Here is a 17,113-nt window from a genome sequence, read left to right on the forward strand (position 1 = left end):
TCCAACACCTGTCACTCCACCAGTGTACATTTCCCAGCACCAGTGTTCCGAGTTTCCCCCTGGCCCTTGTGGGCTGCCTATATGGCAGACATCTCTCTCTCTCTCCTCCTCTCTCTCTCTCCTTCTCTCTCTCTTCTCTCTCTCTCTCTCTCTCTCTCCCTCTCTCTCCCTTTCTCTCTCTCCCTCTCTGTGTGTGTCTCTCTGTCTTTCTGTCTGTCTCTCTCTGTCTCCCTCTCTCTGTCTGTCTCTGTCTCTCTCTCCTTTTGGACATTGTGGTTTGCAATACAGGTACTGAAAGTGTTCAGCTCTCGAGAGCTGACGGACCCAGGCCAGGTTAGACCCATGGGTGTGAATTAAGGCCATGGCCAGATGCGGGTGTGCGAGAGAGGATGGAAAGTCACTGCACCAAGGGCTTGGCAGGGGAGGCCAGAGGCAGGGTCAGCACCGCTCCAGGTCCTTCAGGGAGAGGACTCCAAGGGCTACAGCACACACTGCCCAGGTTTGATCTCCTCACAGTCAGCCAAGCACTGCCGGGCGTGGTTCCCCCTTGAACTAACAAAACCACCATTTCCAAGCAATGTTAACTGAACATCTGTGATATCTGCAAGCAGTGTGCCAAGAGCTGGGCATGCAGCGAGAGACAGAAAGGACCCTCAAGTTCACTTGTCCTCGATCAAGTCGGGGAGCCTGACAGGAAGCAGATCAAACCCCGAATGGATCACTTCTGTTGGGCTCGGTTGCCTTTATAGGGTGCCAGGCATCAAACCTCAGTTGAGCTAGTTCCCATGGACCCATGCGCCTGCCAATGCCCACCTGCCCCCTGCATGCGTCACTTTGTCCTCTCTAGAGCCCTAATAAGTACACAAATATCCACAAGGTCACCTGCTCCCTGGGGGCGGGGGGTTCTCCCTGTGTCTCCCCCATGGATCCTCCTTCCTCTTGCAGGCTCCTCCTGTGCCCTGATTCTAGAATGCAGGGCCTGTGAGTCTGGGGGGTGACACCTGCCTCCCACTATGTTTGTTTTTTGGCGGGGAGGCACACTTGGCAGTGCCCAGCACTTGGGGGCCACTCCTGGTGGTGATCAGGGGACCTAGGAGAGCTGAGGATTTAACTGGGGTCTCCCACATGGAAGGCCTGTGCTCAGCCCACTGAGCTCGCTCTGGGCTTATTATTGTTTTGTTTTTGGGTCACACTCAGCTGTATTGAAGCCCTATTCCTGGCTTTGTGCTCAAGAATCACCCTGGCAGTGCTCAGGGGACCGTATAAGATGCCAGGATCAAACCCCACTCAGTTGCGTGCAAGGTAAACGCCTGAACCTGTTGTACTCTCTCCAGCCTGCCCTATTATTACTGTTAGAGGGGCACTCATGGCGGTACCTCGGGGGGCAGGGGCACGTGATCAGGGATTGAACCTGGGACCTTGCAGGTCTGTACATGGCCCTCTGGGCCCTCTCCCTGGCTCCAACTATGCTCTGTGTCTGATTCCCAGTGAACTCAGAGTCAGCCCTCCTCACTCACAATTCAGTTTCTCACGGTCCCATTTTGTCGGCAGACTGATTTCAAAGGGTTTGTGTGGAAATAATTTCAACATCGGTGCAGCTGAGAACTTCCAGGCCTAGAAATCTTAAATCTTGCCTCATAGCGCATAAGGCAAATCTGATCACAAAAGGCCCCCAGTTGTTCCTAGTTACAGGCATGCCGTGTTTCAACATCAATCCCTTCACCAGGGACAACCTCCCTCCGCCAGGGTCCCCAGGCTCCCTCCCACCCCCACCCTGGCTGTGTCCTTGACAGGCTGCAGTTGGGGTCTCCTGTTTTCAGGTTGTCACCTCTGTGATGCGGGTGACGGATACTCTCCAGCTCTGCTCCGCTCATGTTCCTGGGGCCTTTGACCCGGCCCTGGTAGCTCCCGTCTCTCCATCTCTTCTTGCTTGACCCCTTGTTTTCTTCCCTCCCCTGTCCTTCAGGAATGCTGGGGGTTGGCTATCTCACTTCTCCCCCTTTTCTCTTCAGAAACACTCTAGTCAGGGACACGGAGATGGCCCCAAAGGCCACACCAGGGAGCAGAGACAGAGAGAGTAAAGGCACGGGCCTCACATGCACCTGACTTGGGTTCCACCCCCAGCACCATCCAGGGTCCCCTGAGCCCCACCATCCCTGAACTTAGAGCCAGGAGTAAACCCCAAGCACTGCTGGAGGGTGGCCCCCAAACCAAAAACCAACCAAGCAAACAACATGCACTATAGGACAGTATTTCCAAGCACATACTCCTCCGGGGGTCCCTCTTGGCAGGGCTCGGGGGACCATTTATGTTGCCTGGGATCAAACGAGGGTGAGCTGCCTGCAAGTGCCCTGCCTGCTGGCCCCTCTCTCAAGGACAGGCTGTGATCCCTTGGCTTTGTCCCAGACAGCGGGTGATGAAGGTCACATGAGAAGCTGAAAACAGGAGTAGGGGCGATAGGACAGCAGGTAGGGCTCTTGCTTTGCATGTGGCCGACTCAGGTTTGAAGCCTGGAACCCCATGAGGTCGACCGAGCCCACCGGGAATGATCCCTGAACACAGAACCAGGAGTCAACCCTGAGCACTGCTGAATGTGCGTCAAAAACAAAAACAAGGGGGCTGGAGCAATAGCACAGCAGGGAGGGCGTTTGCCTTGCACGTGGCCGACCCGGGTTCAATTCCCAGCATCCCATATGGTTCCCTGAGCACCGCCAGGAGTAACTCCTGAGTGCAGAGCCAGGAGTAAACCCTGTGCATCGCCAGGTGTGACTCAAAAAGTCAAAAAGAAAAAAAAATTTCCACCAATGAGTCTTATCCTTTGTCCCCTAAATAATTTTATTTATTTATTTATTTATTTATTTATTTATTTATTTATTATTTTTCTGGGTCACATCCGCCGATGCACAGGGGTTACTCCTGGCTCATGCACTCAGGAATTACTCCTGGCGGTGCTCGGGGGACCATATGGGATGCTGGGAATCGAACCCGGGTCTGCCGCGTGCAAGGTAAACGCCCTACCCGCTGTGCTATGGCTCCAGCCCCTAGTTTTAATAATAATAATTTAAAAACTCACTAAATCTGCGAGTCCTCTCCACAGCAGGAAATCACTGACAATGCCCCATAGGACGCACCCAAGAACTCTCTGCCCAGGCTCGGACACCGTCCAGCTGTCACTTAGGGCTCCAAGTGCCAGGACCCGGCCAACGGATGCTGCTTGGGGGACAGAAGAGGAGCTGCAGGGAGCCGGCCACCCACCGCGCTCGGGACTCGGCCACACCCCAAGTCGTGGCGTCTCCCGTGCGCCCCCGCGTGGCCGTGCGCGGTCTCGCCGGCTGCCGGCGGTGGCTGGAAAGGAGTAAACCAGGATGCACCAGCCTCTGTGACCCAGCCTCTGTGGAGGAATCATACCTGAGCTGGGGCTCGCCTTGCACTCACTCAACCCAGCACTTCAGCTGGCCCCCGAGCACTGGCCAGGAATGATCCCAGAACTAACAGAAAAATTTCCCCCTCTGTGGTGTCCGGAATTGAAATCAGGCCTGCGTGCATGTTAGACATGTGCTCTATACATTTACTTTTTAAAATTATATACTTTGGGGGCTGGAGAAAGAGCACAGCGAGTAGGGCGTTTGCCTTGCACACAGCCGACCTGGGTTCGATTCCCAGCATCCCATATGGTCCCCTGAGCACCGCCAGGAGTAATTCCTGAGTGCGTGAACCAGGAGTAACTCCTGTGCATCGCCGGGTGTGACCCAAAAAGAAAAAAATAAATAAATAAAATAAATAAAATTATATACTTTTAAAAATGACATAGCTCCCTGATCACAGAAAGATGTACAGGCATCCCTTCGTCCCCTTTGCTTGGACGGGGTCTGAAGACCAGACGTCCAAGGGCTGAGAAACAGCTCAGGGGTGAGGTCCTACAAGGGGTCAAAAACTTAACCTCTCAACCTAAAACTTAGCACAGAGGGTAGGGCCTTTGCCTTGCATATGGCTGACCCGGGTTCGATTCCCATATGGTTTTCTGAGCACGCCAGGAGTAATTCCTGAGTGCAAAGCCAGGAGTAACCTCAGTGCACTGCTGGGTGTGACCCAAAAAGCAAAAACAACAACCACAAAACACCAAAAAAACTTGCATCCCTCCCTCAGACCCTCCCTCTACCCCCATCCCGCCCATATATTCCCCTGAGCACAGAACCAGAACAGCCCCGGAGAGACATAGGGTGTATCTCAAATCCTCTCCTAATCCCGGCTCCCCCAAATACCAGATGACTTGAAGACCCACACCTTTATTTTTTCTAACTTTATTTAAACACCTTTCTAACTTTATTTCGTGGTTTACAAAGTTGTTCATAATACAGTTGGCTTGAGAACTCAATGTCCCAGCACCCATCTCACCCACCATCAGTGTAACCTTTCCTCCACCAATGTCCTTAGTGACCCAAGCACCTCCCAAGCCTGCCCCCTTCGTAAGCACAAAATAATTTATTTATATTGTTTATGATAACAATGGTTATATTGTTATGTTTATATTATTAAATGTCACTGTCCTCCCGTTGTTCATCGATTTGCTCGAGCGGTCCCAGTAACGTCTCCTTTGGAGACTTTGTTGTTACTGTGTTTGGCATATCGAATACATCACGGGTAGCTTGCCAGGCTCTGCCGATATTATTAAATAAATAAAATAATTTATATTATTTATGATAATGATAATGCCCCTCTCGGAGAGCCTGGCAAGCTACCAAGAGTATCTCGCCCGCATGGCAAAGCCTGGCAAGCTACCCAATATTCCCAAGTATTCAATACACCGAACACAGTAACAAGTCTCAAAAAATGGAGGCATTACTGGGCCCGCTCGAGCAAATCAATGAACAACGGGAGGACAGTGTTTGTTTTTGTTTTATGATAACAAAATGGTAAGTGGAATTATGAAAAATTCAGTGAAAGAAAATTTGTGAAAATTGTTCTATCTCACAATGGGGGATTGAAGGCATTGTCTGAGGATTTACTGAGCTGAATGTTCCAGTTGCGCCTTCCGTGTCATTTCTTTTGCTTATTGAGCTTAGTGGGCTTCTGTGCTACTTTCCCATCTAATTTTCTGTGCTCCTACTGGGTGTCAGTGTTGTGGAATTTGGAGGGTCTGCAGAGCTGGGACAATTCATGATCTGTACCCCCTTGAGAGAGGGCCCCCGAGTTTTCGGCCCCAAAACTGGTGTACCTGTGTCTTTTATTTATTTATTTTTCTTTCATCAGTTTGGCTTCCAAGATCAGTCATGGAGCGGTGAAGCTGGGCTGTGGGCAGGGGTGCAGCTGTTGGGATCTGGGGAAGCTGCCCGTCCTCACCCCAAGAAGGCCACAGAGTTTTCAGCCCAGAGACAGGTGTACCTGGCAGTCTTGTTGGCTCACTCAGCCTCTCTTCCAAGATTCGACGTCAAGCCGTGAAGCTGGGCTGTTTGTGAGGCTGCAGCTGTGAGGTGTGGGTGTGGTGCTGGGGTTTGTGGGGGGATGGGGATGACCCATACCTTTAGGAACTGCAGGCTTTAGCACCTTAATGACCCACACCTTGAGGATCCTCACCCCTATGCCCAGGGAACCTTGCTATCTAGAACAGTCTCCAGGTTACTGCAATCGCCTGGGAGTTCAACTTTCAAGCCAGGTGTCTGTGGGAGGAACTAAAACAATCCCGGTGTATGATCTCCTTCACTGCTGGTGGGAATGCCGACTGGCTCAGTACTTTTGGAAAACAGGATGGACAATTCTCAAAAAATTAGAAATTGAGGTCCCATTTGACCCAGCGATACCACTCCTGGGAATATACCCCAGAGAGGCAAAAATGTGTAGTCGAAGTGACATCTGCACTTGTTTGTTCATTGCAGCACTGTTTACAGTAGCCAGAAACTGGAAGAAACCTGAATGCCCAAGAACAGATGACTGGTTAAAGAAACTTTGGTACATCTACACAATGGAGTACTATGTAGCTGTTAGAAAAGATGAAGTCATGAAATTTACATACAAGCGGTATGTATTTACATACATGTTATGTTCCCTTCTGGGAGAAGTAGCCGTGTGATCTGGACGAGATTATCTGGCGCTGGCAGGAGGTGGCTTATGGGCGAGACCCACTTCCTTCTCCTTCTAAGGGCTTCACCTCCTCCACCTCTGCTGGTACCTCCTCCAGCTTAGACGCAGGTGGGTGTGTGGAGTCTGGGAATCCTGGCTTTTGACCCATCCTCAGGGCCCTGGTTTTATCCAGAGGAATACGAAAAGGAATGGTGGGTTTTAAGACCGAGGGTCTGGGGCCAGGCTGCTCACATTTGATGTAAGAAGTATTCAGAAGTGTTACACGAATTATTTGGGATTTTATCATGTGAAGGGAAAAACAATCCTGAGGCGTTTATTTGTTCTTTGGTTGCTATAGGCTCACTTTCGGCAGTGCTCTGGTGTATCACAGGTCAGCTTGGTGATTGGGAATTGCTTGGGAGTTGCTCCGGGCAGTGCATTTTTTTTTTCTTTTTGGGTCGCACCCGGCGATGCACAGGGGTTATTCCTGGCTCTGCACTCAGGAACTACTCCTGGCGGTGCTCGGGGGACCATATGGGATGCTGGGGATGGAACTGGAGTTGGGCCACGTGCAAGGCAAATGCTCTAGCCACTGTGTTATTGCTCCAGCCACCCCCCCCGCCCCAGGGCAGTATTTTAAGGACCAAACCCAAGCCTCCTGCTTGCAAAGCTTGTGCTCCTGTCTATTGGGGTCTCTCTGCAGTCCAGGAGGCAGTTGTTAATGTACCATGTGGTTAAGAATCTTTGAGCCTATGAGCTGAGGAGCTAGGCCCCCCAAACCAGGGCCTGTTCTGGGTTCCTTCTCTGACACCACAGAGTACCCCCGAACATTGGGTGTGGGTCCCTAACAAAATTAACGGGGGCCAGAAAGATAGAGGTGGGTAGAGTAAGCCTGCCTTGCATGCAACAGAGCCCAGTTAAATCCCTAGCACCACACAAGGTCCTGAGCACTGCTAAGGGTCATTCCAGAGCAGAGTTAGGAATAGCCCTTAAGCAATACCAGGTATGGCCCTCATTCACCGACCCCTGCCAACTGCCTCCCCATCCCCCCACCAAAAAAACCCCTAACAACTGAACATAAAGTAACAAAATAGGAGACTAACACCCAAGAATAGCTGAGATAAATACCAGGAGGTTCATTCATGGCTTCGAGGCCAGCTGTACACTCTAGGGGTAAAGGCAGCTCAGATAGAGAAGGGAGCACCAAAGAAAGGGTGCTGGGAAGATCTGCCCAGGATGGGAGATGTATGCTAAAAGCAGACTATAGACCAAACACGATTGCCACTCAATTCCTCTTTTTTGCAAACCACAGCACCCAAAAGGAGAGAGAGAACAAAAGGGGGCAAGGTGGGATGGGGGTATGGGGGGGGGTGGGAGGGATACTGGGACTGGTGATGGTGGAGAATGGGCGCTGGTGGAGGGATGAGTACTTGATCCTTGTATAACTGAAACCCAAGCACAAGAATCTGTAAGTCTACAACTGTACCTCATGGTGTTTCACTAATAAAAATTAAAAAAGAAAAAGGAAAAAAAACCCCAACAACCTAGACAAGCAAACAAGCAAACAAAAGAACACCTTGGAGCTGGAGAGATAGTATGGTGGGTAGGGCGCTTGTCTTTCATGCGCTGACCCAGATTTACTTCTTGGCAAGCCACATATTTCTCTACCAGGAGTGATCCCTGACTGCAGAGCCAGGAGTAAGCCCTGAACACCAGTAAGCCTCAAAAACCAGGAAAAAAGGAAAAAAATTGCGGGGAGACGTTGGGAGCAATACATTTCTGTTGCTTAGAAAGGCAGCGGGTGAGGCAAGGCGAGGGTGCTGCACCCCTGGGTATCTCCTAAGGACGTTATCCCAAGGAGAGTCTGACTTAACTGTTTCTGTTCAGTTAAAAGATACTGGGAACACTGGTGGTGGAAAATGTGCACTGGTGAAGGGATGGGTATGCTCATTGTATGGCTGAAACGTAATCATGAAAGTTTGTAAGTCTGTAACTGCACATCACGGTGATTCATTAAAAAATTTAAAAAAAATTGTAGGGCTAGAGCAAATAGTATAGCTGGTGGCACTTGTGACTTGCGTGCAGCCAACTTGGGTTCAATCCCCAGCACCCTGTATGTTCCCTGGAGCCCTGCCAGTTGTGATCTCTGCACACAGAGCCAAGAGTAAGCCCTGAGCATAGCTGGGTGTGACCGCAAAACCGAAACAATACAATTGAATTAAAATAATTTGCAAAGGGTCATATGCCTGGCCCTGCATCTGACAGGCCGCCCAGGGCCCCCCAGGGCCATGTTCAGGGATGCTCAGTTGAGTCACGCAGTGCCAGGGATCGAACTCAGGGCCTTCAGCATGGAAACAATCTTGCTGCCATTTGAGCGTTGGGCCTGAGGCCGACTTCTCTGATGGTGGGTGGGAATGATCTGGAAGATGGGACGATGCTGGGTGAAAAGGGAGCAGCCTGAAGTTTCAAATTCCTGAGATTCAGGTGGGTACTGGGGTCATGTGACTGCAATTGAAGGCATGTGGAGGGAAACCCTTGCAGAAGGGCTTGCTGGCTTTGCAGAGGGTGGCAGGTGTGAGGGGCCGGTTCTCCCTGGCTCAGGCCCAGGGCGTGGTTGGCCATGGGATCCCTTTCAGTTCACTGCAGCTTTGTGGTATCACTGTACCCCTCTTCCAACCCTCCCCTTGGTAACGGGCTACACAGACTACTTGATTTGTAGGCAACTCTGAGTGTGCACGCGCATGTGTGCTCATACACACACACACACAAAACGTGTTTTGCGGTCAAACTCATCTGTGCATGGAGATCATATGATGTGAGTGTGCCAGGGATTCAGGGTAGGACTGTCGTTTCCTGAGATCCTGGGGGATTATGTAGGGGCTGGGGTAAAGCCCTGGGCAACATCTGGCAGTGCTCAGGGGTTTCTCCGGGTCTGTGCTCAGGAATCACTCCTGGCAGGGCCCGGGGACCATGTGAGGTGCTGGGGATTGAATGCGGGTTCCCCATATACAGGGCAAATGCCCTACCTGCTGAACTATCTCTCCAGTGCCAACCAGCCTCCGTTCTATCCCCAGCACTGCATATGGTCTCCCAAGCAGGAGTCATCCCTGCACACAGAGGCAGGAGCATGGCCAGGTATAGCCCGTCTTACCAAAAGAAAGACACACAAGAAGATATTTCAAAATGTATATTTAATGTTCAGTCCATCAAAATCAAGCAGAATCATTTCAAAATTATTATCTATATAATTTTTTGAAAGGTGCATTTTCAAGTTTCATTTGGGCTTCATTTTCTTCCTTGGTGCATGAGCTGATCTTCCCGAGATCCTAACACAGAACATTCTGAGACGGAGACAGTTTCTCATGCATGGAAAGGCTAGATTCTAAGACTGCCCCTACCAGGGAGATGAGTGATTCCATAAGCCATGTGTCATTTCAGAAAACTTAAGACCAATCAGGAAAGATAGTGTGAACGTAAAATTTAGGCACTCTTTAATTTGGAATAGCCACAAGATATTCCAACAAGAGTTAATGCACTTCGTGAGAACATCTACTCAAAGCTGATTCTTGATCAAAAGCTATCCATATTAAATAACATTTTAAGTCAGAACTCATTACATTTGGACACTTATTGTGAATCATGGCAGCAACGTGCTTTTAGTTAAGTCATGCCCAACTACCACGGACCCTAGGAGGTGGTCTTTATTATGGGAGATGTAAGGATCTTCCCTCTCCTGAAAGATTTTCTCTAATAAGACTGTCATATGCCAGATTAGTACTATAAGAATAAGACCGCCAACTTCTTGTAAATTCTTTGTGTTTGCTTTCCTTATTTTTGGGGCTTTAGGGGTGTCACACCTGGTTGGTACTCAGGGCTTCCTCCTGCCTCTGCACTCAGGGATCACTCCTGGCCGTGTATGGAGAACCATGTGTGGCGCTGGGGATTGAAGCCAGCCTGGTCAGCCCATGCAAGGCAAGAGCCCTAACCACTGTACTATCTCTCTGGCCCCTGCTGTTGCTTTCTTGGCAAGCAACAATTCCAGCCAATGGAAAGTGCCCTGGAGAGTGTGAAACATGAGCTTGCATTGCCATCTCTGATTCCGAGGTCCAGCTTGATCTCTTGTCACCAAGTGGCTCAGTGTATTGTGACTGTGCCTCACAATCTGGGCTGCTCCAGTGCCTTGGGACAGCCAGGAGAAGCATCACCAATGCTGTTGTGCTCCTCGACACGGTCAGGCCTCCCTCCCCAGATGTGGCTTCATTGAAGAAACATGTGCTCTTCTTGGCTCCAGTTTGGGGCCCTCTCCCTCCTCGGGGGCAGGCGACGGGGTGGGAACGCTGCTCGTCTCTGTGACACCAGGGACCCCAGAGAAGCTTCCCAGACTGGAACATGCCTCGGGGTTGTTGGGAGTCAGAGCGTGGGGCCCACTTCCCTGGGTGCGAAGGCGGGCGCGCGTGCTCAGGGAAGGGAGGGACGGAGAAGCCTTCCTGGCAGTGGAGATGAGAGTTTGCAAACTGACTCCCTCCCTCACCTGGGACACACCGGTAAAAAGGTCTACCCGGAGAGGTGAACTGGAGATTGGCTGGACTGTCTGTGGTGCAGGAGAGAGTGCGGTCATCTCCCCTCGGAGGCTGGGGGGCTCCCTGGTAAGTTGATTATACGGCTAGTGTTTTCCCGCATACTGGAAGGGACAGTTAGCACGAGTTAAGTCACCAGCGAGCTGGCAGTTTGCTCTAACACTTGTTCCTGCTCGCCGGATGGGAGCAGAGGCTGCCATCCAGCCTCGGGAGGGCAGGGCGGGAAGGATGCAGGAAGGGGAAGGGGGAAGGGCCTTCACTCTGGTTTCAGCGGAGACCATCAGAGGAACCAGCTCCGACGGGGTGAGAGGCCAGATGTGAAATGCAGAATAGCCCAGACCCCTTCTCGCCTCGCCTGGCCCAGCGGTGAGGGAAGCTGGGGAGGGTGAGGCCGGGGGACATCCAGTGGTCCCCACGCAGCTGACGACGACGTTGGAGGTGGCTCTCCGGCAAGGCTGCCCCTCATCCTGGCACAGAGCGTTATCCTTCTCGGGGGACCTATAGCAGACTGGCTTGGGGTGGGGGGCCCCCTGGGGACTTCAGGGCAGCACCGTCAGGGAGACGGTCCCACGCTGGCGTTTCAGAATGGCCACGGCTTGCTCGTGAGTGACGCCTTCCAGGCTCTCGCCGTTCACCGCTAGGATCTGATCCCCGCGCTTCAGGCGGCCGTCGTCAGCAGCGGCTCCCTGCAGATCAAAGACACCCAAAGTGAGTGTGGGAGTGACAGGTCGCCCAGTCAGAGCAAAGCTAACCATGTCTGGTGGGCGGAGAGCAAGCTCAAATCTGCCCAAGGAGAGTCATTCCTGGGCCGTGCTTCTCCACGACCCCCAGCACCAGGGTCCCCCTGAGCTCTTCCAGGAGTGACCCCTGAGCACTAGACCAGGAGTAGCTTCTGAGTACCACTGAGTATGGTTCCCCCAAACCAAAAATAATTTCTTTCTTTCTTTCTTTCTTTCTTTCTTTCTTTCTTTCTTTCTTTTCTTTTCTTTTGCTTTTTGGGTCACACCCAGCGATGCTCTTGGGGTTACTCCTGGCTCTGCACTCAGGAATTACTCCTGGTGGTGCTTGGGGGACCATATGGGATGCCAGGGACTGAACTCAGGCTGGCTGTGTGCAAGTCAAATGCCTTACCCACTGTACTATCGCTCCAGGAAAAAAAAAATTTTTTTAAAAAGAAAGAAAAATGAAAAATCTCCTTTGTGAGTTTAGTTTTATTATATTGGTTTGCTCTAGCAAATTAAAAAAAGTCATTCAACTGAATCTTATTTTTTTGGGGGGGTGCATACCTGGTGGTGCTCAGAGCTTTCTCCTGACTCTGTGCTCAGGGATCACGCATGGTGGGCTACGGGACCATATGGGAAGCTGGATGATGGGGTTTCAACCCAGGGTTAGAGCCAGGGTTGGTAACATGCAAGGCAAGTGCCCTCCCTTCTGTACTATCTCTCTGGTCCCCCCCAAAATATCTTTAAATAAACATCACAGGGTGAGTGCTCCCTGACTCCTTCCCTCACCTGGGACACACCGGTAAAAAGGTCTACCCGGAGAGGTGAACTGGAGATTGGCTGGACTGTCTGTGGTGCAGGAGAGAGTGCGGTCATCTCCCCTCGGAGGCTGGGGGGCTCCCTGGTAAGTTGATTACACGGCTAGTGTTTTCCCGCATACTTGAAGGGACAGTTAGTACAATTAAGTCACAAGCGAGCTGGCAGTTTGCTCTAACACTTGTTCCTGCTCGCTGGATGGGAGCAGAGGCTGCCATCCAGCCTCGGGAGGGCAGGGCGGGAAGGATGTAGGAAGAGGAAGGGGGAAGGGCCTTCACTCTGGTTTCAGCAGAGACCATCAGAGGAACCAGCTCCGACAGGGTGAGAGGACACACACACACACACACACACACACACACACACAAAGACATACACATGAGTGCGCAAAGCACTTAACGAGAGTTTCATTGAGGTTTAATAGAAAAAAGCATAATGAGAAAGGAAAAAAATACCTTTGCAAATATAGTCTTGACGTAAATTGGCAGGTCTCCATGGGGACTTCCATAACCCCCAACAATGCTGAACCCCAGCCCTTCAGAGCCTTTCTCCAAAGTAATAATCTTAGGTGCAGGTGTTCTGAAAACACAATACAAGCTGTTTAGTTCAAGAGGAGACACCATGAGAACATTTCACTTGAATGGAACAATACAGATACGAGAAAGACTTTCAAAACATAAATCAATGATGCTCCATGATCCTGAAGAGACTTTTGGAATACAACCTATAAACTTAATTTTTCTAACGTTCTGTATCGTGCTGATGAATAGCCAATACTCTGGCCATCTTAGGGGTTTCTTTTTTTTTCTTTCTTTTTGGGTCACACCCGGCGATGCTCAGGGGTTACTCCTGGCTCTGCACTCAGGAATTGCTCCTAGTGGTACTCAGGGGACCATATGGGATGCTGGGGATTGAACCCGGGTCAGCCGCATGCAAGGTAAATGCCCTACCCCCACTGTGCTATCGCTCCAGCCCCATCTTAGGGGTTTCTTGTTCATAACATGGATCCCATTCTCCAATTAAAAAATCTTGTCTTGGGCTGGAACACAGCGGGTAGGGCGTTTGCCTTGCATGCGGCCAACCCGGGTTCGATTCCCAGCGTCCCATATGGTCCCCTGAGCACCGCCAGGGGTAATTCCTGAGTGTAGAGCCTGGAGTAACCCCCGTGCATCGTCGGGCATGAATGACCCAAAAAGAAAAAAAAATCTTGTCTTTTTTTGGGTGCTGAAATTATCAATGTGCCTTCTGTGTGTTGCATTGTGTTGTGTGTGTGTGTGTGTGTGTGTGGTTTTTGGGACACACCTGGCAGTGCTTGAGGCTCAGACCAGGCAGTGCGGGGGATGGAACCCGGGGTTCCCTCATGCAAAACATACGCTATAGCCCTTTGAGTCCTCTCTCTGATCTAATTTAAACTCGAAAACTTAGTGTCTGGGGCTGAATGAAGCGAATTTGCAACCCAGAAGAGGGAGGCAGCTAGAGGAAGAGGGGTGAGGCCCGACTACCAGGAGCAGGGGATGGCACCCCATGTCTCCTAGAACTGCCTCTCTTCTCTCTGCCTGAGCAGTGTGCCAACACCTGTGCCAGCGCTGGCCGGGAGGAGGGAAGAAGAGGAGGTGCTCCATCAAACCCTCCTTCGGGGGAGGGTTCCGGGACACCCTTGTAGGGATGAGACCTGCCCACTTGCCCAGCATCCTCTCTGTCCCAATAGGGTCCTCTGGGATAATCCCACCTGTCTTCCCCCTCTGCTGGGCCAGGGAGCCCCGGGCAGTGTGCATTTCAGATCAGACTCACAGCTGTGCCAAAGGAGACCTGAAATCCAGGAGGGCATCTTGGGAGTGGCGGTGGGGGGGGGGGAAGTGGGGAAAGACCCTTTGTCCCACAGATATAATTTACGGGCTTAAAGCTTCGTGTAGTGTGAAAGTCTCGTCTCAGAGACACATGGCTAAATTATTTCACGCACGGGGGCCTGGGGGGGCACTCTGAGCTTAGCCAATGCCCAGTTCTTATTCCCCAGGACTTTAGCCCAAAGGGTAGAAACCATCAGCAATGCGGGTACCCCAGGCCCCAACTGGTACTGGAGAACCCTCATGGTTAGCGCCAGTGTCTTCTGGTAGATGGCCACAGACAGGGCTAAGAGGTAGGTGTCCTCTGGGAGGAACTGAGTCACAAAAACTGACACATCAGCAACCTGGGGTGTGGAAAGTTCTTTGGTTTTTTGATGGGGGTGTCACACCCAGCAGTGCTCAGAACTCACTCCTGGCTCTGCGCTCAGGGTTCACTCCTGGTGAAGCTTAGGGGACCATGTGGGGTGTCAGGGATAGAACCCGGGTGGGTGGTGTGCAAGGCAAGTGCCTGCCCTGCTTATCCCACACCTGGACCTCAGTTCTCCCTTGCTCTGGTGACCCTGCTTTAGAGCTGTTCTGTGCCTTTCAGGGAACAAGCTGGCCTGAGGCTCAGTAAACACGGGATGAGATTGGGCAGCATCACCCTGCCGGGTTCCTGGAATGAGTCTCGGAGTCAGGCTGGACCGAGCGTCAAGAGGTGACCCTCCAGGTGCCTACTGGCCAGACATGAACTGGACCCTGGACTCCTGTTTCTTCTCCTTTTTTTTTTTTTTTTGCTTCTTGGGTCACACCTGGCGATGCATTCAGGAATCACTCCTGGCGGAGCTCGGGGGACCATATGGGATGCTGGGAATCGAACCCGGGTCGGCCGTGTGCAAGGCAAATGCCCTACCCACTGTGCTATCGCTCCAGCACCCCCTGTTTCTTCTTTCCAATGCAAACCCCATTCCATTATCCTGAGACAGGAATAGGAAAAGCCAATGGGACAGGGCTGGCCCTTGTCACCATTTTGTGTGTCTCTTAGAGACCTGTTTTCTGTGGGAAAGGGCAGAAACTGGCAAAACCCAAACAAAACACACCCCTCTGGCAATTGGAACGGAGCTGGCTTCCCTGCATCTCACCTGCATTTACTTTCATCTCAGAGACAGTTCACAGAGACAGACAGCTCCACATGTTCACGGGGGCGCTACCCTCATGATTCTCCGTGGAATCAAGGCAAAGGCATGCAGACCCCAGGACACCTCCAAAGCCCCACAGGGAGGTTCACGGTAGCACTCCTGCACCGGAACCGCTTGCCTTTGCTCCTTGAAAAAATATTACATACTTGTATGTCCTGGTCCCATTTTAATAAAGCGACATATGTTTATTACTTTCACAATGAGCAAAGAAAAAGTGAAAGACAAAGAGACCTTTGTCTCTCAGTCTCTCTTTAAGAGAGATCAAACTCAGCGATGCCATTTCCGTGCATGAAGTAGTGGGGAAAGTTGGCAAAGGCAGGGACCCTGGGACCCCCTCAGCCCTTCAGCTGCACCAACCAACATTCATCGGGCGCCCACTGGTGGCCAGGCTCCAGCGGTGCAGTACTTCTTTGAGTCTGGAGAATCCCCTTGGGACCCTGATGTCAGACTATGCAAATGTGGCCACCTAGGGCTTTCAAAGCTTTTAAATCTGTCCCTTCCAGTAACAAATACTGTTACTATCGGCCTCTTGGGCAATAAATGCTGTTACTGTGGCAGAGGTGGAGTGTGTGAGTCCTGCTAGGAGCTAGCGCAGAGCAGCAAAGGCAGGGGGGCAGAAAGGAGCCCCAGAAGCCTCCTAGGGGCTTTCCTAAGAATCAGGAGAGATTACCTCCTGGTCCCCTCCCCTAAGGACCAGGAAAGATCGTCTCCCGGTCCCCTCTCCCAAGAACCAGGGAAGGTCATTCCTGGTCCCCTCTTCTATCCAGTGAGCCCCCATAGACCCTGAGCCCAGCCTCCACGTGTGGCCTGGGTTAGAATACGCACTCAGCATCTTCGGGGTTGTAGTCTCCGGTGGGGGAACCGGCTTGGCCCGTCGTCATGGACTCAAACTGGGAGGCGATGGCGCCGATGTTGGTATCTGCTACCACCTGTAGCAGTAGAACAAGGCAGAGGAGTGAGAGAGGAACCAACAGCTTTAGCAGCTGCTTCTTCAGCCACCACCTGGTTTCTCCCTCCCTCCCTCCCTCCCTCCCTCCCTCCCTCCCTCCCTCCCTCCCTCCCTCCCTCTTTCCTTCTCTTCTTCCCTCCTTCCTTCCGCCTTTCTATTCTCCTTCCCTCCTCCCTCCTTCTTCTTTCTTCCTTGCTATCCTCGCTCCCTCCTTCCTTTGGGACAGACCCGGCTGTGCTCAGGGCTCACTCCTGGTGGGCTCAGGGAACCGTACGTACCGCTGAGGATTGAACCCAGGTTGGACACATGTATGGCCAGTGCCTGACCCCTGGTACCATTTCTGTGACCCCTAAATGCCAGTTGCCATCCTCTGTCACGATAGCACCTTAGGGTGCCTTCAGAGCTGTCTCTCACTGACCTCCAGGTCCATGGAGGTCCTGGACAGTCTCTAGAGGAATGTCCAGTGGGAATTCCAAGCCTGACCAGCACAACACTGGGCTCAGCCCTGGCGCTATGCTCCTGAGCTTTTCCTCATCTCAGGAAGAGGCAACTTCATCCTCCCATTTCAACCCATATATTTTTTTTTTTTATAAACTACGCCTAGCTTGCCTCAGTGGCTAATCCTGGCGCTGTGCTCAGAACTCACTCCTAGGGGGCTCAGATACCACATGGAGTTCTGGGGATGGAACCCTGGTCAGGGGCTTACAAGGCAAGTGCCTGAACCCCTGTATCTTTTTTTATTTTTGGTTTTGGGGCCACACCCAGCAGTGCTCAGGGCTTACTCCTGACTCTGCACTCAGGGATCAGTCCTCACAGTGGGGGACCACAAGGAGTGTCACCAAGAATAGAATCTGGGTCAGCCATGTGCAAGGCAAGACCTTTTCCTGCTGTACTATCTCTCAAGCCCCCAGCTTAATTTTTTTGGAGTCCACAATGGTTGTGCTCAGGGGTACTTCTGGCTTGGTCATGTTAC

At 51.7% G+C, this 17,113-nt stretch overlaps 1 protein-coding gene across 2 annotated transcripts in view; it reads right to left on the minus strand.

Moving 5' to 3' along the window:
- Positions 1–9,237: 9,237 nt before the first annotated feature.
- Positions 9,238–17,113, minus strand: part of PATJ (PATJ crumbs cell polarity complex component) — a 391,552-nt gene continuing 383,676 nt past the window's right edge. For both annotated transcript variants that reach the window (XM_056122284.1, XM_056122283.1), the window contains 3 exons: positions 16,017–16,120; positions 12,625–12,748; positions 9,238–11,320 (listed from right to left, as the gene is read on the minus strand). In XM_056122284.1, coding sequence (XP_055978259.1) covers positions 11,174–11,320; positions 12,625–12,748; positions 16,017–16,120 — 375 coding nt within the window. In that variant the 3' untranslated portion in view covers positions 9,238–11,173. The remainder of the gene's footprint in view (positions 11,321–12,624; positions 12,749–16,016; positions 16,121–17,113) is intronic.

Source organism: Sorex fumeus, unplaced genomic scaffold (assembly GCF_029834395.1).
Source record: "Sorex fumeus unplaced genomic scaffold, SorFum_2.1 ptg000045l, whole genome shotgun sequence".
Taxonomy (NCBI): domain Eukaryota; kingdom Metazoa; phylum Chordata; class Mammalia; order Eulipotyphla; family Soricidae; genus Sorex; species Sorex fumeus.